Genomic DNA, 23,457 nt, shown 5'->3' on the forward strand with positions numbered 1-23,457 from the left:
TCGCTCTCTTCCCGGCCGCCCCCTGGCTAGGCCCTTCAAATCGGGAAGGCCCCTCCTCCCGAGTGGTCCGCTTGGCGCCCACGACTGTTGGAGGAGCGGTCCCCGCCTTGGTTTTCCCTGGACCCGTCGTCCTCGCCTTCTTGGACGGACGTCCCGTAGGGATCTCCAATGGGGCACCTGCCGAACCGGGCACCGGGTCGGCAGGGGAACGCGGAGGGGAAGCAGCGGACTGGCGCGGGGAAGAAGCTGACGAAGAGCAACCACCACGGAGGGACAGGAGCTTCATTCCTGCGAAGAAAACAAGCGAAACCGTCACAAACTGTGGAAACAAATAAAAACGTGGAGAACACCCTCTATAAACATACCCCCGAAAGCCGGGCTAAGACCCGCCTCGGCTAGCCACTCCTCGGTCATAGCTCGGATGGCCTGAGAGCCGGGAAGGATTGCCCGAAGCCTCTTCAAATCCCGACACTCCTCGTCGTTCAAAACCGGGACGGTGTTATCTATCACCCTCACCGCCCACCGAACCCCGAAGCCCCAATCCCTCGGCCAGCTGACGTAAAAAAACCGCCCCTTCCACCCTTTATTACTCGAAGGGGCTCCCCCGACGTGGAAGCCAGCCCGGGCCGACACGAAATAGCCCCCCGACCCCTTGAGAAGGCGGAAACAGGAAAGAAAGAGTTCTCGGGTAGGGGTGATGTTAGCATAGTAACACTCCCCCAAGAACGCTACCAGGTACCGCCATGAGTTAGGCGTCACCTGGGAAGGCGAAATCCGCCAGAGAGATAGGCAGGAAACAATAAGGGGGTGAAGGGGAAGGCGCAACCCAGCCTCTAGGGCATCTTGGGTCAGCGCAAAACCTCGGGGGATCGGGTCATATGACCGCTGCCCCGGATCAGGGGCAACCAGAACAAACTCCTCCGGGATGTAATAACGCTCCCGGAGCTTTTCCAGCGACGACCCGCTCACCACCGAGTCGAGGTCGTGCGGCCACATTAGCGCCTCAAGGGCTCGCGCCGCCTCCTCATCCGGGGAAGACGGAGGCATGCTCTCCCGGACTCTGTCGAGGGATGAAGGCGAAGAGACAGGCGAGAAGGACATTCCTTACCGGCTTTTGGAACGAACAAGAGAGACGACGAGGGAGCGACTGTGGGATGGTAGCGTGGGAGAGGAGAAGGAGTGATGGCAGAAAGAAACGACGAGGCCCAAGACTCAGCAGCAGAAGTCATAAAACGGGCAGGATACGCCATTTATGTAAGGAAAAACCCGCCGAAAGAGACGTCCCTTCGTCTCCCCCTAGCGGCCGACAGCTCATCCGCACACCCGCTCGCATCAGGGAAGACCAACGGACACCCCATCATAAATGCGGACCCAAAGCCGCTGCAAGAAACAACGTGGAGAACGGCCACTACGACTTCTCAACGCCTAAAAAGAACGACGATCTTGCCACATGCTCCCCGAGACCACCTCCTCGGCGCGGCCAGCCCGCCCGAGACGTGCTCCTCGGCCACATGTTTCCCGAGACCACCTCCTCGGCGCGGCCAGCCCGCCCGAGACATGCTCCTCGGCCGCATGCTCCCCGAGACCACCTCCTCGGCGCAGCCAGCCCGCCCGAGACGTGCTCCTCGGCCGCATGCTCCCCGAGACCACCTCCTCGGCGCGGCCAGCCCGCCCGAGACGTGCTCCTCGGCCACATGTTTCCCGAGACCACCTCCTCGGCGCGGCCAGCCCGCCCGAGACGTGCTCCTCGGCCGCATGCTCCCCGAGACCACCTCCTCGGCGCGGCCAGCCCGCCCGAGACGTGCTCCTCGGCCGCATGCTCCCCGAGACCACCTCCTCGGCGCGGCCAGCCCGCCCGAGACGTGCTCCTCGGCCACATGTTTCCCGAGACCACCTCCTCGGCGCGGCCAGCCCGCCCGAGACGTGCTCCTCGGCCACATGCTCCCCGAGACCACCTCCTAGGCGCGGCCAGCCCGCCCGAGACGTGCTCCTCGGCCGCATGCTCCCCGAGACCACCTCCTCGGCGCGGCCAGCCCGCCCGAGACGTGCTCCTCGGCCACATGTTTCCCGAGACCACCTCCTCGGCGCGGCCAGCCCGCCCGAGACGTGCTCCTCGGCCGCATGCTCCCCGAGACCACCTCCTCGGCGCGGCCCGCCCGCCCGAGACGTGCTCCTCGGCCGCATGCTCCCCGAGACCACCTCCTCGGCGCGGCCAGCCCGCCCGGGACGTGCTCCTCAGCCGCATGTCTCCCGAGACCACCTCCTCGGCGCGGCCAGCCCGCCCGAGACGTGCTCCCCGACCAAAGCACCTACGCAGCGCGCCCTGCTCGCCCCGAACATGAGTCCCAATCGCGACCCACGAAAAGAACCGTCGCTTACCGATCAAAAGCCATGCCTCGAATCCCCACCGTCCGATGCCGAGTCATGGCTTCCTTTGGGGGGGGGGATATGATATGGCAAAAAATGGTAAACCCCACCCTCGGCGACTTCCCCCGCACGTGGACAGGCGCGGCGCCCCAGGGAGAGCAACGAGGGCAACAGTCTGCGTCCGGACGTTAGCCTCACGGAGCCCGCAGCCCCTTCAGTTGACCCAGCACAGTAGGACGAGACAGAAGTGGGTAGCGGTTGAAGCTCGCCCATACCCTGCGATCCCCCGTTCCCATACGCAACGTCCTCAGCGATGTCGGACGCCATCAGAGATACGGCCCCGACCGACGGGATGGCGCAGCCGAGGATGCCGAGTTCCCATATAAACGTCCCCAAGCCAGAAGGGAGAGGTAAGGGGCTGAATTCCCCGAACAACCGCCATCGCATCTCTCTAACTTGACCGTTGGAGGGGTCGGGTCGAGCGAACCCGACCATTGTGCAGGTATCAAGCCGAGGTCTCCCGCCCAGGACGTGCCGGCGATCCCCGCTCGGGAAGAGTCGCCGCATCGCCCCGAGTCCGAGGCCGCACCCAACCATCCCGGTGGAGACGAGTACCGCCCCAGGAAGATCCCCGCCATTCGGACCCCTGAACGAGCCGAGAGGACCTCCCGGGTCACGGCTAAGAAATAAATGGTGTTTATACTAACTAAAAAAAGGTGTTTACACTAACAATTTCTACCCTCCATTGTCTGATGTATCATAAAGATTTCAACTGTTAATGGTTTTAGCCCACCACCGATTGGAGCAGAGAAGGAATGAATCATCATGGGAGGAGGATGACAGCTCTACATTTATGTGGCTCGTATTCAGAAAGAAATGGATATGTATATATATATATATATATATATATATATATATATATATATATATATATATATATATATATATATATATATATATATATTCCTGCAACACGATTATTCCTGCAATTTAACGTTGAACAACCAGACAGAAGAAGTTACAACATGGGAGGAAACCATCGTGTAGTGCCAAAAGAATAGAAACGCAGGACAAAGCATTCAGCACAGCCTCTCGTCCAAGCATTCCTTCCTATGTTTCCGGTGAAACGGAGAACTAAGTAGAGGTGCATCAGTTCAAAGCTGGCGACGCTGCTGTGGCGGAAGGGCAGGGGGAGGAGGATGGGGGTTGGGGCACTGGTAGCACTTGGCGAAGAGCCCAAAGGTGTCGACTTGCCTGACGAAGTTGGTCATGCTGGCCCATCCGCCGAGTCCGAAGCCGACGACGAGCACCCATCCCACCACCAAGGCGTTCACCATGTACATTCCCGTCCAGCTCGGCAAGAAGAATGGGGGCTTCTCCGCAGCATTCTGCAGGGTTTAGGAGGAGATTTAGATCTGTCTTATTAGGCGAGGTTAAGATGACGGAAAGCAACCGCGGATCGTCGTCATGTCTCCATCCATGTCGATGAAGGACCAGATGAGTGGACTGGTATCCTTGGACGGTTCATCTTAACCACGTAGAACAACTGAGGGCAGGCAGGGTAAGAAGGACGGGTACCTGTCGTGCAGATGGTGTCCGGTAGGTGAGCATATGTGCCAGAGCGGGAATAATGTACACGGTGAAGCTGACGAGGAGAGCGCCCACCGCGGAGTTGATGGGGCCAAAGAAGGGGAAGATGATGGCCAGGAACCAGATGGGGATGACGACGGGAAGCCGGGCGAGGGCGCGCAGGCAGACGCTCTTGGCGTCATGCATTCCGATCACCTTCTCCCACACGTAGTACAGCGGGGTGCAGGCGAAGCCGAAGGTGATGAACTGGTGGATCAGCATCAGGATGACGGCGGCGTCCCTCCACCTCGACTTGGGCAGCAGCGAGAAGGCGTTGGAGTGCGTCAGAAGCTGGTCGCCGAAGGCCCAGTAGGTGGCGGCCGCCGATGGCAGCGTCAGGGTGAACACGTACACCGTGGCCAGCAGGTAGATGTGCTTGAACTTGTGCGGTTTCCACATCGCGTGCATGATCTCCCTGCAGAGATGGAGGAGTTACAGAGTAAATAAATTGAGGGATAGCATGAGCAATGCATGTTCCTGTAATCAGATCAAATTCTTCGGTGGTCCTCTGTTTTCCTTCTAAATTACGTTATCTAATTCCCAGGTAGTTCCTTTCTCTGGTCGATCACCACCCGGCAGACTTGAAAGTTCAGATTCCCACTGCGACGCCTTCCTTCTGCGATAGAGACTTGTGGACTCCGACTCCGGAGGTAAAGGATGATCGAAACTTGCATCTGACGAGTTCTGCTGCTAATTACAGCCGCCTAAGGTAAGAGTGATGAATCATCGGAGCAAGATGGGGCCGATGGAGGAAAGCGAGCACTCACACGGTCACGGCGTGGCCGCCGAAGGTGTAGAGAATGTTGGTTGCGCCGGTGAAGTAGAGCACTAGCTGCGTTGGACCCGAGTGCGTCACCCCTTCCACCTGCATCATCCATCCGGAACAGAGCATCATCGTCATCATTCCTTCTGTGAGCTTAATTAAGTGGGCAATCAAATCAGCCACCAATCAGATCCTACGCTACTGTTCTCGTTGTGGATGACGTTACCTGGCCGTGGACGGCGGCGGCAATGGTGAGGTACCAGGCGGTGTAGGTGGTCATGCCGAGGCCGAGGAAGGACCATATCCTGTAGTTGTGGAAGGAAGGTATGAACACCGTCGTGGCGCAGCAGGCGCCGAATATGTACGTCCACGTCCTCTTGTCCAACCGGTCGTTGATGTAGTATATGTTGCTGCTCCATCACCGACACCGATCAAGCAAAGCTTTCATGCGTGTATGACCTAGCGACGCATCTCGACCCGAAAGAGGGGGAAAAAGATACCTGGCACAGGCTATGAGCTGAATGACGGAGCCGAAGAGGAGGAAGGTGCAGTTGAAGGCGAGGCCGGCGGCCTTCCAGTATGGCCCCAGCAGCCCATCCAGCACCTCGAACCACTGTCACAAATAAGCACTCCTCTTAGTCAGTAGCAGGAAGAGGAACCGAGGGGTTTGTCGACTTGGAATCTTGACGAGGGAAGTGGTCGGAGAGGAGTGAGAGAGAAGGAACGGGAGAGGCAAGGGGGGACCGGACCTGGATGACGTGATTCTTGAAGCTGACGTTTTCCTTCTCCTTTCGGGCGCGGTACTCGATGTAGAGGACGCTGATGAGGTACGCCGTCCAGCTTCCGAGGAAGCCATAGAACATCTGCAGGATCACCCCGGACAGCATCCCCAGCTGCGAGAACGAGTAGGGCAGCGTCAACAGCACCTGCGCCACCTGCAATTGACACCAGCTCCACTCGTCAGCAGAGAGAGAACGGAAGAAACAAATGGAATCTTCGTCAGTTTGTGATCAGTGTGGGTATGAAGTACTTGATTGGAGGCGCAGCTGAACCAGGCGTCCCAGGCGGAGCCGCCGTGCCAGAGGAGGCTCTTCATGCTGAACACGGAGGCTGTCTCGCCGCCCCGCTCCTTGTCGCCACCTTGCGCCGTCTCATTGCTGAAGGTAGCAATGTCAGTCGCCGGGATGGCTGCTTCCTCAGCTTGCTTCGGCGGGAGCATCCTTGACAGTGATCGCTGCAGAAAACCTTCGAATCTGCTTCGAGTGACAGTTTTGCAGGACAGCAATCGAAAAAACAAGGAATCAAACTGAAGTACCTTAATTCAACTGAAGCAGAGAGACCAAATGGTGGGTCGAGTACGGGGAGGAGGTGAGGAGGTGAGTCCGGGTGGTGTTGTCAGCTCTTTAGCTGAAACGTACTGGAAATTACTCGTGTCCTCTGGTTCTCGTCATCATGGTATCAGATGGAGCTCATGGTTTTTGGGTTTGATTCCGCTGCGGGAAGCAAAGGGAATAGGGAAAGGGGAGGAGGAGAAACAAATGGTATTTGATGGCAGGATCCAGCACTCTCCCTCCACCCTTTATGGTCAGCAGCGGTGCGACTCGGCTTCCTCTGTCCCAACGTTTCTTAGGCTGCAATCATCTCTCTCTCTCTCTCTCTCTCTCTCTCTCAACTGTTCGCTTGATTGACGACTCCACTATTTAATATCTCAAAGGGTAGGAAACGAAGAATATTAGGTGTTTGAGCTTCTTCTTTCATTTGACCATTTTGATCTTTTACACACACACACACACACACACATATATATATATATATATATATATATATATAATTTTAGATTTTTTTGTTTTATTCTCACGTAGCATCATTTATTTTCTAAAAGATGATATCACATTTGTTATGTCGCGATGGTCATCGTCCGTCTATCATGCTTTTGTTCATTGGTATCGTCATGCCCTCGTCGTGATCACCTTTAGATTATTTTTTCTTGATCTATTCTTTATTGTATGAGCTCCTATGATCATGGAGATAACTCTTCAAATAAGCTCTTTATTGTAATAATAAATTTTATTATCATTAATAATTATCTTAAAGGTTTATTTTTCTCTCCTTTTATCATTTTTGCTAGTTTTTTTTAGGCTAAGCATCTTATCATAACACTTGTTGGCATAGATTTAGTCAGGCTTAGATCGATCAACGATATTGCGAAAGAAATAAATGAAACACGGAGTATGAGATGATCTTAGCTCCATTCAAGATAGGTGATACTATCTACAAGACAGATAGAAGAGACGCATATGATTGGTCGAAAACCCTCTATACTCGAATCAAAGAATATTCTATAACATTGCAAGGTTGTAAACAAAAGGAAAGAGAGAAGGATTTATATTTAAGCAAATATGCGGGTTTTTTTAATCTATTTTAAGCCCCTCAATATCTCATGTGATGTTAAGAGATACCTTCTCTTAGCCGATATCATTCTGAAGTTATCGTACTTCTAACGCCAATGATTAAGGTATCATCATTTTATTATCGTTTTAATTATGAGCTTATTGCACCAACATACATCCTAACTACTTCGAAAAGAGAGTGACATTGTTGTAAGATATTTTAATTTTTTTATTATTATTATTATTCATTAAATGAGGTATTTTTGGAACCAAATTCAAGCATTAATATTTCATCAGCGGGTGTTGTGATTTGTTTGTATTGTAATCAAAAGTTACTACCGAGGACATAAAAGAGAGTAGGATCAAATGAATTGATTCGACGGATCGAACGGGAACAATTGACCGACTGTCCTTCTCCCTAATTGGAGACTGTTGTAACCTTTGTTTTCTTGGATGAAAGCAGCTTATAGATCATTTTCTATTGTTAATAATAATACAGCCACAACACACCACAACAAGAGTACCACACCACGTTATCCTTCGGCTCCGAGCAAAGCGGCACTCGCACATCTCCTTTCTTTCTTCCTTTTTGACTCACCCGACGGTGTCATGGCCCCCATTAACTTGTCTTTTCTTACACATACTTGCTCGGTGATTGGAGACGTGAGGCCATTACTGCCTGCAATAGCTATTTAGGGAGGTGGGAGAGACTTTAATTAGGAGGTAAAGACACATCGATGGCATCGTTCGAAGAGTGATGACAATTATGTAGCAAGTCCCGGTCGTCGACAAAGGCATGTGCATGGCAACTTGATGTTGATGCTAAAGCGTGTCTTTTCTGTCGCAGTATCAAAAGTCTCTGAGGAGGATTGACTATTAGCATTTGCAAGATCGATCACATGACTTGAGGAGACGAAGCTGTGAAGGGTATGTATCGTATTTTTTTGTCGCTCGCTATGTTCGTTCATTTTGTGGTGAAGCCTTTGTTTAATTTTAGCTGAAATTTATTTTTATTTGATCATGAAAGCATCAAACCTATAAAATTTGTGTCCCATCTGATTTTTTTTATTTGATATCGGTGGGAATGTTCGTCAGAAATCCTTTTATAGTTGATTCTGAAGATCATTACTTTCGATATCGACAATGATTATAGAGAGTAATTATGTGTTGCTCGTACGAAGAATCTAAGACGTGATAACAATTGGTTTGATTTAGTTGTGATATTGAGGTGTCGGCTCGTTCAAATAACAAAATCATACGAACTCATATAAAACCAATAATTCCTTATGAATTCATCCAAAACTAATAACTTATCAATTAGTACTAGTAGGAGGGTCAATGAGACCTTGACTTATAAGCATAACTATTCCTTTCTATCGTGAAAAAAGGATTATCTAAAATGAATAATTCCTCGTGAGTCATCGTACTCTCACTTACTTACGATAAATAGTAATTTAATCGATGTAATTCAATTATTAGATCCGAAGGGTTGAAAAATTGAAATGAACCAATTTTCGATAGGTTATACAAACCGATCTAATTTTATAATATAACAAAAAAAAATACTTAATTAACTTTAACTTAAATTATTATTATTATATGTTTAAGAGGGGCATTATGTCAATGATGAAATTAGGATTGACGTGAGAAGTAAACTAAAATCGAATCGAATTAGTGTAATTATCATAATGTCTTTTTGTTGATTGATGTTATCATGTTATACAACAACAACAACAACAACAACAGCAGAAGAGTATGGGGGAGAGGTGGGCAGTACTGTAGTTGAAATCTGCAGACTCTGAACATGAACACCACCCTGAGAAAGCACCAAAGGGAAACACTGTTCTCGACAGTGGTCGTATGGGGATGCGAGGAAGGCACTAAACCGCAAGCTCATTCGCATAATAACAAGTTAATATTAATGGCCTTCGTCTGTATCGAGCTCTTACAGCTGTGCCTACTACTTGAGCTCTTCACCAGTACTGTACTGGCCGTGGTCGTGGACGTGGAACGCGGTCGATGGCCACCACCTATGCATTGTTTATAGTGTACGGATGGTGGGGGGGGGGGGGGATCTTCCTTCTTCGTTGATCTCCACATTTCCTTCTTGTCTTCCGATGAATCTAATTTCGAAGCTACGTTGTGAAGATGTCCCATGCTAGCTAGCTATAGACTCGGAGCTGAACAAGAAGAATGCGTGTTTATGGCCCCCTTGAGAACGAGGGAGAAGAGCAGTACAAGCGACAATAAATGCTTAGCCTGTGTAGATCATCGATCGATCGATGGAGCCAGCAGGGAAAGAAACCCACTCTACATTTCGAGTCTGGTGCCACAATACGACTCATGCGCACAGCACCAGTGGACGGATGCTGGCGAGGTCATCGGCCTCCTCGCAAGCAACCTCATTTAGCCTCTATGTGGATCAATCCGGAGAAGGTAGTGACGAGAGGAGGCAACAGAGAGAGGTCGTCCTCGTCCTCGTCCTCGCCATCTGTTCATGGGCGACAAGGATACGTGCCCACCATAAGCTTTTAGTGGCCGCAGATGGTCCGTTTCACTGTTGTAGCCGAAGCTGCTGGGGTCAAGCCATTGATCATCATCTACATCTGCTCCAGCCAAAACCAAAATGATGCATGCAACATGCAAGAACCAGATGAAGTGGTCCAGCCAAATACCCAATATACGAGGAAAACATGGAGTGCTTCTCCATCCTAACAAGTGCGACTTACTCGAACATTGGGCGGATTTGATCAGTCATATCGACGACTATACGCTGGGTGGGGAAAACAAGCACGAAGAACACGGAAACGGGACATCGGTCAAAGAAAGCACTCGCGTTCAATGTTCATCCAATCGGCATTCTATTCTTAATGTTCATAACCATTAGACCGACTGCTCTCTGCCTCCTACCATTATTCTTTAATTCCAAGTCGTCGTCGTCATCCATCTGAATGAGCCCAGTCGAGCTTCGTCGGTCATCGGTCAAGACATTCATGTCTCGTACCCATCACTCCCATTTCCATGTCACTCCACTCCGGCACTCATCTGGATTCCCGGACCACTGAAAAGAAAAGAAAGGCAAGGAATCCGAAAGAGGAGGATTAGTTTATGGCCTATTTGCCTAATCTCCCGTGTAATTCTTCTTGTCCCAATCTGTAGTGGTTCTGCGGCCAGTGAGTTGTTCTATGATTGGCTCAAGGAATCCGAATTCGGTGTAGGTAGTTCTTTTGCTAAAGCCTATCATTATTATGTATGACATTACTGTGGAAGCACACGTAGATTGCTCTGCTCAATAATAACCCTTCTAAAAGGGACAATAGAGGAACGTGAAGAAAAGAAAGACGACGATAGTGTGTCTAATAGTAACGACAACGATAGCAGTCAAACAACAACAGCGGTGGTGGTAAAGAGGGCAGCGACTACTCTAATTCTTAATTCAATATTTTAGATTTTTTTTTATTATTAAAGAAATAAATACTACGTTGTATCGAGCTCAACACTTTTTGAGTTGATTTAAACCTTTTGAAACGGGATGATTCACATACTCATCCATGCCTAGCCTAAATTGGTACGCACCATCCATTTCATATTATTTTAGACGATACAATAGTCCTTAAAATCCAAAGAAAATAATGAACGCATAATTTACAAGATTCAACACTCCTCACCGATAATGAAAATGAAAGGATAATTATTTTTACTATGATAATAATAAAAAAAGTATAAATATGAACTCAAATTAGAAATGAACCGCTTGTCCATCCTCTCTAGATCAACCACCCGAAGAATCTTAAAAAGTATTTTTCTCTTAGCACCACCTCCTATCACCGAAATCATAAGATAGTATATAGAACATCAAACCTTAATGTTCTTAATCCACTATCCTTGGAGCAATCTAGTTCTGGAAATCCAAAACTATAATGAATATGAAACACGGATGTAGGAGCCAAGCATTGGGCAGTGATAATACTGAGATGAGTCGGGCCTCATAAGAGGCCCATGGACATCATAATATCTATGTGCCCCAACAAGACCCACATCGAAGCCCTCTTAAATTTCAAGTAGCCGCCTCGGTTTCATGAAGTTGGAGTCGGATCATTCGATGGTCGGCGATGGAGTTCCATATCCATATGGAATTCCACTAAGGTGGTTCACCGTGGCAGGACGCAATCAGCTGCGTTCCTATGGATAGTTTCACCAAGCAGTGCCCGAGTCCACACACACACACTGGGCACTGTCAGCATTGAGAGAGATGACAGTAATGCCAGATCCAAGCTTCCCTTTCTGCCGATAACAATTTGCAGTGGCTTAATCATGATGGAAATTGTCCACAGGTCAAGGAGGAGGAACACATCACCGTCGAATAGATCACAAAGGCAGGCCACCAATTTCCTGCTCCTGATCGCAAGAAAACGATGCTGAACAGACGAGGAAAAAGAATTCTACCCAATTTGTCATTCGATTAAATCGTCATCTTATTTAATGCAATGCGCCAAAATATATGTACATATACACACTCGCTATACATCGAGATGAAAATTTGATCGATCTATCGAACATATATATCATCAGCTTATTTAATGCAATGCGCCAAACTGTATGTATATATATACACAGACACTACACGTCGAGACAGCAGTGCGTCGTTTGTTTCTTGGTATGGGTTGATGTCACTGTTGCCATGCGTCGTCGGTGTCCAAAGGATAGCAGGTGTCCTCAGCGCCCGTGCTCCACAGGAAATGGGCGTAGTTGGCGGTGTGGAAGGGGTTGCTGGGATCCGCAGCGATGGCTTGCAAGTAGGTTTCCTCCGCGGCCGCCATGTCCTTCCTCGCCAGCCACAGGAAGCTCGCGTACTGACTCAATGCCTCCGCGTCGGCCGGCTCCAACCCCGCCGCTCTCTTGAAGTAGTATTCCGCCCTGTCACATGTCCAGAAACCAGTTTTAGTCCTCTTCATTCCGGCACTCTAGCTATCGATTACTCCACCGTCCCACAACAGAAGATTCTGCACTGATGATTCTACACATCAACAGGGCTGGGTGTCACGGGAAAAGAAGCAGAATCAATAGAAGATTCTGCAACGATGCTGCCTATTCTGAGTAAAATGATTTCGGACTTATCAAACATTTAAGACTACTACTACTACTGCTTTGGCTACTCTCTGATGCAATTCGACGAATAGCTTCCGAGCGGGAAAAACAGAGGTAGTGTATGTACGTTGAGGAACTAATCAGGTTACCTGTCGTGATCGTGGAGCACCAGGTAGAGGAACTGAGCAAAGTTGGCAACCAGGAGAGCGTTCTCCGGGTCCTGCGACAGGGTCTGCTGGTACATAATCTCGGTCCGCAAGTATTCCGAGTAGTCGTCGGGCTCCGGCTCGGCCGTGACGGGCGACACGAGCCGCCACAGCGTCTCCTGGTCCATGAGCGCCTCGTCCCTCGTGCTCGCTTGTAACCTCGACACCTCCTCCAGTATTCCTCTCCAAACCCTCACCTCCTCTTCCGCCCTCGGCGCCGCCACCAACGCGCCATCACCCCTTCTTCCTTCTCCACTCTCCTCGATGTCCACCACCCTTGGAGCCGTTGAAGTGCCGTCGGCGAAACTCGTCCGATACGAGAAGCGCTCGTCATCCGACCGCCCATCGCCCGTGGCCCCCGAGACCGGCTTCGCCTTCCCACCGCCGCCCGGGCCGCTCCCTCCGATGGAAGCGGTCCTCCCGATCGAAGAGAACGTCTTGATGGAGGAGCGATCGTGATGGTTCAGGTGACGACGATCTTCCACCACGACTGTCGTCTCGACTAGTGACTGTGCCGGTGGATTGGGCGCAGCCATGGCGGCGGCGTCGAGGTGGCCCATGGAGTAGACGGTGAAGTTGGCAAGGAGGAGCATGACCGAGACCATCAGGGTCGGAGTGCAGGAGAAGATCTGCTGGAAGAGCCAGACGAAGGAAGAGTTCATCTCTCGCTGGACCCGCGCGAGGATCCCCTGGAGGTCCTCGCTGGAGATAAACTCCCGCATCTGGAGCGTGTAGCTCTGGAGCTCGCGGATCATGAACACCATGGAGGAGAAAGCCCGGTTCACGGAGCAGAAGGGCGACTCACTCGCCTCCCGGAACCAACCATCCTCCCACCGCTTCTTCCGCTTTATGATCCGCAGAGACAGCGGCAGCTCCACGCTGTTCGCGTTCTTCTCCACGATCGCCGGTACGATCTGGTCGAGCCAGTCCGGCGGTTCCGGCCAGACGGGGAGCCGCAACGGCTCGTGCTTCGTCGACACGCTCAGAGAAAAAGAACTAGGGCTCGAATCAGAGGACGACGCAGGCGAGACGAAAGCAGCTTCCTCGATACCCTCTTCATAGCCACCACCTCGTTGCTGTTGGAGTTCAATAGCGAACTCTTGGGGCTTCTGAATGAACAGCTCATCGTTCTCCTCCTGGTAGTCGTCACCTTCTGCCTCGAAGCGCTGGAGGCTGCCGCTGAAGGCTCGGCGCAGCGCTCGCTTCTCACCTCGCCTCCTGCGAATGTCCAGCAAACGGACCCTCAACAGCTTGGCAGAGACGGCCCCGAGGAAGGGCGAGGCGAGGACGCGATCGCGGACATGGACAGCCGAACCCTGCCGCTTTCTGCAGCCGAGGGACGGGCCCGCGGCAGGGAAGGCGGCGGGGGAGGGCGTCAGGGAGTTGGCGCGCGACATCCGCGACCATTGGAAGCACGTCTCGGCAGTTTGAACTGCCATCTCCGCCAGCCCTCGCCTTCCACCCCTAATGTCCCGAGTCACCCAATGGTAATTCAGACGGAACCTATTTGGCAACTACATAGGAAACAACAGACGCAGGCTGGCAACCAAATTCCTCTCTCCCACACAAGAAGAGTGCAGTTGCTCTCCGATTTCAGTCGAGGCTCATTTTGACCGCATGAGATATCTAAAGATCCTGCGCCGCCTCAAGTCAAGGGCCAGCTGTTGGCTCTCTCCTGTATAGACATACCACCAAGTTGTTTTCTCAAGACACCAAATTCACAAACAAAAGAAAATTTTCCACTAGAACACACAGCACGCGGCCTGGGCTGCGCTCGGTTTTTTGCCCCTCACGTGATCTGCATGCCCCCCTCGGTCCCTGGTCTACTGTCGACCGCTCGCTACACGCGTCTATTTCCTTTCACGGGGGTTCGGTAGTTGACAGTGAGTGGCGTGGCCGTGCCCCGGGTCGCGGTTAAAACGTGAACCTGATCCACGCGTCGCTCCCAGCACAGCCGAGCCTTCGAACCGACTTCAATGCGCGGTTGACGCGATTGCTTCGTTCCCCTCCCAACCGTGCAGCTTCGTAAAAGGAAGTGCTATTTGGCTGCAAGCGACATCCGTGCTACTTCCCACTCGTCGGAGCATGTCGACCTGTTAACACGGTCATGTTATTTAAAGGATTATACAGTAAGCATATTCAACAAATTGAAGGATTACTTTTCGCAGAAACGCGCACAATCCGACCGTCCATTTTTGTCATGATTTCCTGCTATGGATTGCTTATCATTTATTAAATTTTACATTTGGCTGAATCAATCAATATATTGTTTTCATGCGCAACAGCCAATGAGGTAAAAAAAAATATCTGATGGCCCAATGGAGAGAGAGAGAGAGAGAGAGAGGATGGAGATCAAGGTTCACTTGTACCCAGCAGCCCACTACCTGACACTAGAGTATCCAATCTTGATACTGTCCAGATAAGGATGCAGTACAAGTTGGCATTGCCTTAAAGGACGGATAAAACAATAAATTCGAATGTAATAACGTCACTGGAAAAGACACGGATGTTTATGAATTCTGACAAGACATGTGACATATACATATTCAAATTAATAGTTTGATGCATATAAATCTCCATATCGTAGGAACATATAATTAGATGAATAAGTGAGCATCTTTGATGAGAAAACGTTAAAGCACATGTAAAAAAAAGATAAAATAAATCAACATAAAAATATCAATCAAATAATAATGCTTCCTACACTAATAAAAGAATTAACCTAGCATATTTTGAATAATGAAATGTTAACTGGAGCTAAAGTCAGACTGATATTCGTGTCCAACAGATTTTGAGTACCTAAACAAGGATATAAATACCGATATCCATCTCCAACAAATTTGTGCAGATGCAATCATATCCACTTTCAGTTAATAAGAATGTTATTTGATCATCAAGTGCAAAGTCGACTTACCTTTATTGTTCGGAATAAAGAAGAAAATTCTTGTCACAATCATCAGAAATGTTAGCAACTATGGCTGCAAGGAAAAAAGAGCCTAATAACATCATCAAAAAGATTAAAGTGTTAACCATGACAAAATGAATTATTTTGCATTATTCCTTATGGTTAGTATTAATGAAATTCAAATAACTAAATGCTTAATAAATTGGGATTTGAAGCACTTATGTGCAAACATTTCCCCCCTCTTTCTCCAGTAATCGGTTTCTTTGTAAAAATATAACCTTATATCAAGCAACCAGTCAAACCATCTAATTAAGTATAAGCTTCTTTGACATCTGAATTCCAGTAGTCAACCTTATATGTGACATAAAAAATAGTTTTCATCTTTATTAAGTGGACAATGTCATGGAGTATTACAAAGTCTGCACCGCAGCTTAAAGCATTCAAATTGGTGGTTTACCTGGAATTTGTTATTCCGAGTGGCGTTACCAACAAAAACATCAAAATTAAAATGGCCATCATCAACAGTGCCGTCAGTTTGTCTGCTACCAAAGACTTGAACATTATTAACTGCAGCATCTACACTAAATTAATTTGACTTCTATGTGACACCTATTAAAATGTTCCATCTAATAGGCTAGATGAAATGCCAAAGACTAGGAGTACTAGTCTCAATCCACACCAGAAGAAACTGCCAGGACGTCCCTTTCACAAATTCATGAACCTTACAGAACCAGCTCAAACAAGCAATTGTTTCTTCAACTAGTGATATGTATACCCAGGAAACATGCATATAAACATTCGTCACTAGTCCTAGACACAGGTTGTGGTACAAGAGAATGAATAAAAAAAGGTGTGGGAATCGACCCTATATCGACTGCAGGCACTGACAAACAAGTCGATTTAGCGGAATCCAAGCAAACTATTTGGATATATCAAAAGCTACTATTCTGGAACAAAAATTCAATTTTTCCTATTAACTAATGAATTTTCTACATAAAGAAACATGCACTACCAAGAAAAAAAACATGTCAGGGGACAAATCTTTTGGCTAATTTACACATGACCCGAGCATAATAATTTGCTTTGGCATACATCAACTCCACATGCACTGTCGATGTAATAAATTTTATTACCTTAACAATGTAATTAGAGGATCTATTACACCACAAGTCCTCTAATTTTCAAAGTCAATTACCAACCATGTCCACTGATTAAATGCATGACAGCACAGATTTAGAAAGTCTTCAATTGTTAATTAATTTATAAGTTGCACAAAGTGTTTTTCCTTTCTACTCTGGGCTCTGAAAGTTGGTCTATAACTATAGATTCATCATAGAAAAGAAATAAAACATAATAAATCAAGGGAAAGACAAATAGCTTAATCGAGTAACATAATGCAAGATTATGAACAGAACTAACAGCTGGGAAACAAAATCAAAACCTGTTTCCATTGAGTAGTGATATCAATTGATACCACACAGCTGACTACTTTTTCTTAGGTTGACTAGTAGTATTAATTGATATCAGCTCATTTCAAACATCATATAGTTATATTGGTTTCTTCAATACCTTCAATAAGTAGAAGACTTCATGATTTTAAATAATATTCATTCTGCTAGAAGAAATTATCAATCCATGTTCCTTCAATCAACTATTTTCTTTCCACTAGCAACAATTTTTTGTAGTTCCAGTGTGCAAACACTCTTAAACACATGCACATACATATATTTAGAAATTATACACATGCATATTTGGTTTATCGTATAAAATGCATGTATTAATATGCATGTCTTCCAGTCTGTCTTTTTGGCCCCTGTTAACAAATTACAAAGATACACATGTATGCACTGAGAATCAACACTCAAGACCGTGTATGACACGGCAAGCAAGTTGCTTCAAATTCATGTTACTGCAGAAGTGTACTTCTTAAAACATATTAAGAATTAACAAACAGTGAATATGGTATCAATTTGCATAGAATTTACTACTAGATCAAGATGCTATTTTATGGCCAAAAAACCAAGCAAAAATATAAAGTACAACATGAAATTTGTTCCATACCCTTAAGGATATCACACACACATTACTGTCAGGTTTGCAACAAGTGAAGAAACTGCATTATCTTCAAATTTGACGAAGCATAAACCAAAAGGCAAATTGGTAAACAAAAGGAATACAAGAATATGGTACACCTGTTTTTGGTTGCATAATCTTTGGTAGATGCACCCATTTGTCAGGTGTATAAATCAATATATTTTCATAGTATTGAAAGCAGCATGATGCAGATATCCACCCACATGGACCATCAACCTCCACAGGTAAAATATTCTTTTTCAACTCAGCAAGCAAGTAGTTTCCAAGAGAAACTAGTAAGAAAAGATGGTTTTAAGTATTAGCTTCATAGGCTCCATTAATCAGACCTTCAACAAAAGAAGTAAAGAAATGCATGGACAGAGGTGTAGCCTGGATTTCATATTAAGGAGCTAAAAAATATAATGATTCCCTGGTATGTTTTTTTTTTTTAATTCCATGATGTTATGTTTCAATTGGAAAGAACAAAGACACACATATATGCGAACAAGCTGAAGAAATAAATTGAAGAGTCTAAATATAGAGGTTCTCAACCAGTTAATAATAATCGCAACAAATTTCGCTAAACCAACTACATGCCACCAAAATACCTCAAACCATGACATGAAAGCTTTGGCTAAATTGTCAGCTACATGAAAATTTCACAATGCTATATCACCCAATGTAACAACTTATCATGTACTTTCTCACTGTTCCTATTGAACTCGATTTGGTGATCTTTTTGTGGTGTATATTGTATGATTTACATAATGTTCATTAGTGGCGGACCACAATATCTTTATTGTCTATTTCTCAACCGCTTCAAGAGGCGTTTATTCCCCCCACTCGATTGTATCTCCAATTTCATGAACATGATTGACTTGTACCATCCTGATAAAGGACGACTATATCACTAAAACAAGTATATTCATGCATTTACGAGACCAGTGCAAGCAGATAATGCAGATACTTTTTCTTTCTGTGGATCCCAGTTCCTCTTAATTATCCAATCCTTAGTCCTTCAAAATTTTCCTTAGCTAATTCCTTTTAGTTCTAGGGTTTGCTATTTAATCAAGATCTTCTTAAACTTCACTCGTAGCCAATGAACAACAACACAAGTTTTGTTCGTCTCTAGATTAGTTTGTTTCCATGGTCGTTTTTCCTAATGCGAGATACTAGCCCTCAATCATCTCAATTACTTCTCAACACATAACAAATCATTTCTTGCCTACGTATTTACAAAGCATGATCCCCCATTCCCCCTCCTTGTTACCAAGAAATTTTTAGGCCTTACGTGAAACAACCGGCAAATCTTCACGACAACAAGTACACAGACAAAAGAGATGAGCATAAAGCGTGTGTGATTGCGGTACCTTCTTCATGCTTCCCATTTCTCTGTGGCATTCAGTACAACATCTTCTAATCATGGTCAAGTTTAATAATGCCCTAGATTTCTTTGGAGCCATAAGATCGAACCAGAAAACATGTATCCATCCATCACAAGTTTCATAGGATCAATTAGTACCGACAGATCTGACAAAGGCTAAAGAGGCGAGACCAAAATAGAAGTAAACGGAAGCGGGGACTAGATGAATCAAACCCTTGTCAACGAGAAACCAGCGATGCATCCGGAACTCGAGCATAAATAGAACAAGAAAGAAAGAAAGAAAGGAAGGGAAGAGGATCCACGAGGAGGTCGACAACGGAGCAGGGGGTCTGAGGCAGACTCAAGTCTCAGAGGCGCCGGCAACTTGGATCGGAGGACTCGATGATCGCGACGATGGAGGCGAAAGGGGAGGAAAGGCGGGACGGAGAGCGAGAAATATGGACTTCGCTGACGATGGCCCGGTCCACACGATCCTTAGAACGATTCCATCTTGAACCAAACCGTCTGGGCTAACTACCACTTGATCTTTTGGACCGGGTTCAAACGAGGCTGAAATTTCTAAATATATGTATTGTGACTACTAACAGTATGATTGATTCGCATATATCTTATTGATGACCGGAATTTCAACTTTACCATCGTACTTATATATGAAAATAATTATATTGTTGGTATTATATATATATATATATATATAGAGTTTTATTGTTCCAATCCATTAGATTACAACCCTTTTTTTAATTCATTTTTATCGAATAAATTATTTGGTTTAGAATTACAAAGCCGTTGTTGGCTCAGAAATAAAGCGTCAAAGAAGATGAGGAAGCAAAACTGCACAAGCCATTTTGTTGCACTTGAATTATTATTCCACAAGTTGTCTGGAGTACAATCAAAAGGGTGGGAGGATCCACAGACAAATTGACTACTTAACACACATTACCACAGAAAAATAACAAAGGTGCAAGAGATGCATACATACGTGTAGTCACACTTGCAAACACAACTACGACAAAAAGAAGAAACCCTTCTCGCTCGGAACCTGACAATCGCCGCTGTGGTCATCGGGACATGCAGCTTTCCTTGGTCACGAGAGAGGGGGAGAGAGAGCGTCCGGAAGCTACTTGCCTAACAAGCTGGAAGATCCTTGGGGGGTGGCTGAAGGGACTCGTTTGGTCCTTTGCCATCTTCCACGACGAACGCCATTTTAAGCCCCCATGTCGTGTGCACCTCGAAATGACAGTGCAGAAACCAAACACCTGCATCGACGCACCCGGTGGTCATGGAGCGTGTCCAATGTTCTCACGGAGTAGAGAGGAAGAGAGGAGGAGCAATGGTGTGAAATACCTGGGTTATCCGCCCTGAATCTTATGGCGGTCCATCCGGCGGCGGGAACGGCCATGGTGTTCCTCTCGATGGGGTCGACGAGATTGAACTTGGAGGGAGATGTTGCGGGGTCATAATTGCCGACGCCCCTTCCGACCACGAAGAAGTTGTAGCCATGTAGATGGATGGGGTGGCTCTCCGGTCCTATGATTCCGGTGTCCTGGAGAACGAGTTGCACCGATGCGTTATAAGGAAGGCGATAGAGCCTCGTGCCGTTCATGGTCTGCGTGTTGTTGGGGCCACTACCCGTGTAGTTGAAGGCTATGAGCGGCTGCCCGGGGAAGTCATTGGTGAACACCCCACTCATGTTGAAGTAATGCGCCTGGAGGAGCGCCGTCGTGGGCATCATGAAGGTCACGTTGTTCATGGCCGCCACCACCCGGCTCCCATTGGTACAGGCGGGGCACGGGTTCACTCCGAGACCCACGGTGAAGAGAAGAGAGTGATCCACGGTGGACGGCACATTCGCAGGATACTGCTTCGAGTTCAGGCTGCGGAGGGAGTCGATGAATTGGGACGCCAAGGAGGTGGAGTTCCGAGGAGGAAGCTTGGTGGTGGCGATGGCAGACGTAGAGACAGCGTCGGTGTACTGCACCGTGGCCGTCCCCGTGCTGTTATCCACCGCGACGAGCGGCGAGTCCATGAAGGGGGAGGCGGTGACCAGGTATCTGCCGGCGCCTTGGTCGGCGGTGAGGAGGACGTTGGTGGTCTGGCCAGGGGCGATGAGCAGGGTGTCGATCGTGAAGGGCTTGGTGTAGGTGGCGTCCACTTCGACCACGGTCATCAGATGGCCGGCGACCTTGAAGAAGAGGTCGTCATTGAGTGCCGCGTTGATGATCCGGAGCAGATACGTCTTGCCTTGGTCCACTCGCAACGTGAACCCATCTGCGGACACGGAAAGTTTAGCATGATCAGACCTTGACGCCTCGAGGCATGCATTCATCTGTTCAAACTACGATGGTTCGCATATCACCTCGTGCGGAAGAAGCACAACCGGAGACAGGCCCCGCGTGGCCATTGATGGTGTGGGCATCGGACACATTGGGAGCGAAACCTGACTGCAGAGCTTCGTTTATGACGGCTTCAACGTCCGATTTCCACCACTCCGCTGAGATCAAGTTCAAGCAGCAAGTTAACGTCTGCATCACGTAAATATGAAGCACCGAGTCAGAGTTCAACCGATACCCATGATGAGGACGACTTCTTTGTGAGGCGCGGGGAAGGGATAGGGAACGCCGCGTTTGGGGAGGATGACGATGGCGCCATGGACCGTAGCTCTCTGCCACATGATGTGGGCGTGCCACAGCAGCGTGCCGCGCTGGCCCGTGAGGGTGAAGTTGTACGCGTAGTTCTGGCCCGGCTGGATCGGACACTGCGTTACATAGGCTGGGCCGTCAGCCCAGCCCGTCGTGAGCTGCCTAACCCCGTGCCTGCGAACAAAAACAGTGAGAGCGTTCGACGGAGAGGAAGCGGGAAGCATTTCGTCGAACACACAACGGCATTAGGAAGGAGAGAGAGGAAGGAGAAGACAGGAAAGTCGGTACGGTTTGCTTAAACGGTGCGCAACGCAGCTAAAAAGGGAAGTTCATGTCAGGCGTTTGGTGAAGTGAGTTGGTGAGAGCTCGTTGGAAGGGATGGAGACGGCTCACCAGTGGATGGTAACGTTTTCCTGGACGTGGTTGGCGACCTTGACGACCACCGTGTCGCCTTCTCTCGCGTACAGAGTTGGCCCAGGGAATCGGCCGTTCACGGTGATGATGGACTTGGGGGAGCAGAGCCGGGTGAAGTTCTTAGCCACCACCTGCGTAGAAGCCGGACATCCATATATAAATGTAGATTATACGTTTGATAGATTATGGACCAACACGCGTTTGTATGTCCATACGGTTAAGTACTGCTTGTTTTGGTCTCCATGAACGGAATCCAACTCAAACGCAACCGAGTCCTGTTCCTGAATGAAATCAATGCCGGCGCGTTCAGAAGGAGATCATACTCACATTGAACTTGTAGTGTCGAGTCCTTCCCTGGGTCAGCAATGGGAGCAGGAAGAACACCAAGATGAGAGCCCGCCATGAACAAGGCTCCATTCTGCTGCTTCTTTCTCTCTCTCTCTCTCTCTCTCTCTACCGAGAAGGTTGGGTTTGTGTGCATGGAACGACCAGGCAAACGCAAGCCTATAAAGGGATTCGGGATTGTAGATGCCATGTCGTTTTTAATTTTAGGTGGAGGAGCCTTGATCGACAAGGTTTTGGTGGGATAACCACAGACTACATCTAGATTTCTTGAATCCCACATAAAGTTCACATACACATCTCTCTCCAGAGATATATTACTTCTGGAATCGACTTCATCGCAGCGGCAGGTCTTTTTCCATCGGACACTCTCATAGATGAACAAAAAAGTGGGTCTTTTGCCAAATAGACACAGAATATTTTCCAAGGACGCTTCTTGTCATTTATGGTTTCTTGCCAATGGAAGTAGTCGAGTACTACAGCCAAGTACGTGTGTAATCCTGTATAATGACCATGAGAGGATGCCACAAATGAACGTAGGAATATGAAGTCCCGTAAGGAGGGCAATCTATCTGTTAAAGAGAGATGATAGATGGAGATTAAGCTTTGTCGCCATTAATAATAGCTTCTTCGCAACCAGGGGAAGCGTCAACTCGCATGGTGTACACCTCGAAACGTGTTGAGCGAAGAAGAAAAGGTGAAGCTGTGGCGTGCTATTTGACGCACGAGAATGGGGGTGAAATCACAGTCATCTCGTCAGCTGATTTGCCATGCGTTCGAGGCAGTGCTCATCCGCAAGTGACATCTAACCTTTCAAGACATGGATGGGGCAATACTTTTGTCGGCTACATAAAAATGATAACAATTCCCTTCTAAACGGTATTAACTTCAGCATACTCTTTGGGAACGAGAAGAGGCTCTCTCTTGTCTCATGTTGGAGTCCTAAAGCCACTTCTTGCAGGGATGCAAACACATTACATAAACGCCCTCAATTCAACCTCTCATCCGCACACATCATATCTCGGTTTGGATGAACATTATCTTAATCCAATATAGGTCCGATTAAGTATATATTTTTATCATATTAAATGATGTACATAAGATCTATCATATCGATTGGTGCAATGCATTAACAAACACAAATGGAGATGATTAATGCTTTTTTTTTGACATATTTGGTAGGTATAGTTAATTTATAGGTTGAGATTTACAAGAGGACGAGACACATCGTTTTGTTAAGAGATTATAGCCTTTTAA

At 47.6% G+C, this 23,457-nt stretch overlaps 3 protein-coding genes across 5 annotated transcripts; all 3 read right to left on the reverse strand.

Moving 5' to 3' along the window:
* Positions 1–3,326: 3,326 nt before the first annotated feature.
* On the reverse strand, positions 3,327–6,429 carry LOC103972288 (auxin transporter-like protein 1). Of its 3 annotated transcripts, none has more exons than XM_009386578.3 (8): positions 6,075–6,429; positions 5,790–5,993; positions 5,509–5,694; positions 5,260–5,372; positions 4,986–5,169; positions 4,764–4,861; positions 3,946–4,411; positions 3,327–3,755 (listed from the first exon to the last, which is right to left on the reverse strand). In XM_009386578.3, exons 2-8 carry the CDS (start codon positions 5,976–5,978, stop codon positions 3,522–3,524), a joined length of 1,470 nt encoding a protein of 489 aa, XP_009384853.2. In that variant the 5' UTR covers positions 5,979–5,993; positions 6,075–6,429; the 3' UTR covers positions 3,327–3,521. The 3 variants fall into 3 exon arrangements, with proteins under 3 accessions (XP_009384853.2, XP_009384852.2, XP_009384850.2); XM_009386577.3 differs by having other exon boundaries at positions 5,790–6,004; XM_009386575.3 differs by having other exon boundaries at positions 5,790–6,012; positions 6,075–6,428.
* A 5,160-nt stretch (positions 6,430–11,589) lies between these two features.
* Positions 11,590–19,238, reverse strand: LOC135597732 (uncharacterized). The gene is made up of 3 exons (XM_065091113.1): positions 18,792–19,238; positions 12,387–14,536; positions 11,590–12,066 (listed from the first exon to the last, which is right to left on the reverse strand). The coding sequence occupies exons 2-3, from the start codon at positions 13,880–13,882 to the stop codon at positions 11,820–11,822; spliced, it is 1,743 nt and encodes a 580-aa protein (XP_064947185.1). The 5' UTR covers positions 13,883–14,536; positions 18,792–19,238; the 3' UTR covers positions 11,590–11,819.
* Positions 19,239–19,637: 399 nt separating this feature from the next.
* On the reverse strand, positions 19,638–22,336 carry LOC103972291 (laccase-22). Its single transcript, XM_009386581.3, has 6 exons — positions 22,186–22,336; positions 21,838–21,989; positions 21,374–21,618; positions 21,162–21,296; positions 20,150–21,073; positions 19,638–20,061 (listed from the first exon to the last, which is right to left on the reverse strand). The coding sequence occupies exons 1-6, from the start codon at positions 22,273–22,275 to the stop codon at positions 19,931–19,933; spliced, it is 1,677 nt and encodes a 558-aa protein (XP_009384856.2). The 5' UTR covers positions 22,276–22,336; the 3' UTR covers positions 19,638–19,930.
* Between the last annotated feature and the right edge of the window lie 1,121 nt (positions 22,337–23,457).

Source organism: Musa acuminata, chromosome BXJ1-11, assembly GCF_036884655.1.
Source record: "Musa acuminata AAA Group cultivar baxijiao chromosome BXJ1-11, Cavendish_Baxijiao_AAA, whole genome shotgun sequence".
Lineage (NCBI taxonomy): Eukaryota > Viridiplantae > Streptophyta > Magnoliopsida > Zingiberales > Musaceae > Musa > Musa acuminata.

Bases quoted from the DNA above. Each gene is read 5' to 3' on its own strand.
- LOC135597732 (XM_065091113.1), bottom strand. From the start codon at position 13,882: ATGGCAGTTCAAACTGCCGAGACGTGCTTCCAATGGTCGCGGATGTCG. The intron at 12,067-12,386 runs GTAACCTGATTA...GACATGTGACAG, and splicing joins GTGCTCCACGATCACGACAG to GGCGGAATACTACTTCAAGA.
- LOC103972291 (XM_009386581.3), bottom strand. From the start codon at position 22,275: ATGGAGCCTTGTTCATGGCGGGCTCTCATCTTGGTGTTCTTCCTGCTC. The intron at 21,297-21,373 runs GTATCGGTTGAA...ACTTGATCTCAG, and splicing joins AGAAGTCGTCCTCATCATGG to CGGAGTGGTGGAAATCGGAC. The intron at 21,074-21,161 runs GTGATATGCGAA...CCGTGTCCGCAG, and splicing joins TTGTGCTTCTTCCGCACGAG to ATGGGTTCACGTTGCGAGTG.
- LOC103972288 (XM_009386578.3), bottom strand. From the start codon at position 5,978: ATGCTCCCGCCGAAGCAAGCTGAGGAAGCAGCCATCCCGGCGACTGAC. The intron at 5,695-5,789 runs GTACTTCATACC...TGTCAATTGCAG, and splicing joins TCAGCTGCGCCTCCAATCAA to GTGGCGCAGGTGCTGTTGAC. The intron at 4,412-4,763 runs GTGAGTGCTCGC...CCATCTCTGCAG, and splicing joins GGCGGCCACGCCGTGACCGT to GGAGATCATGCACGCGATGT.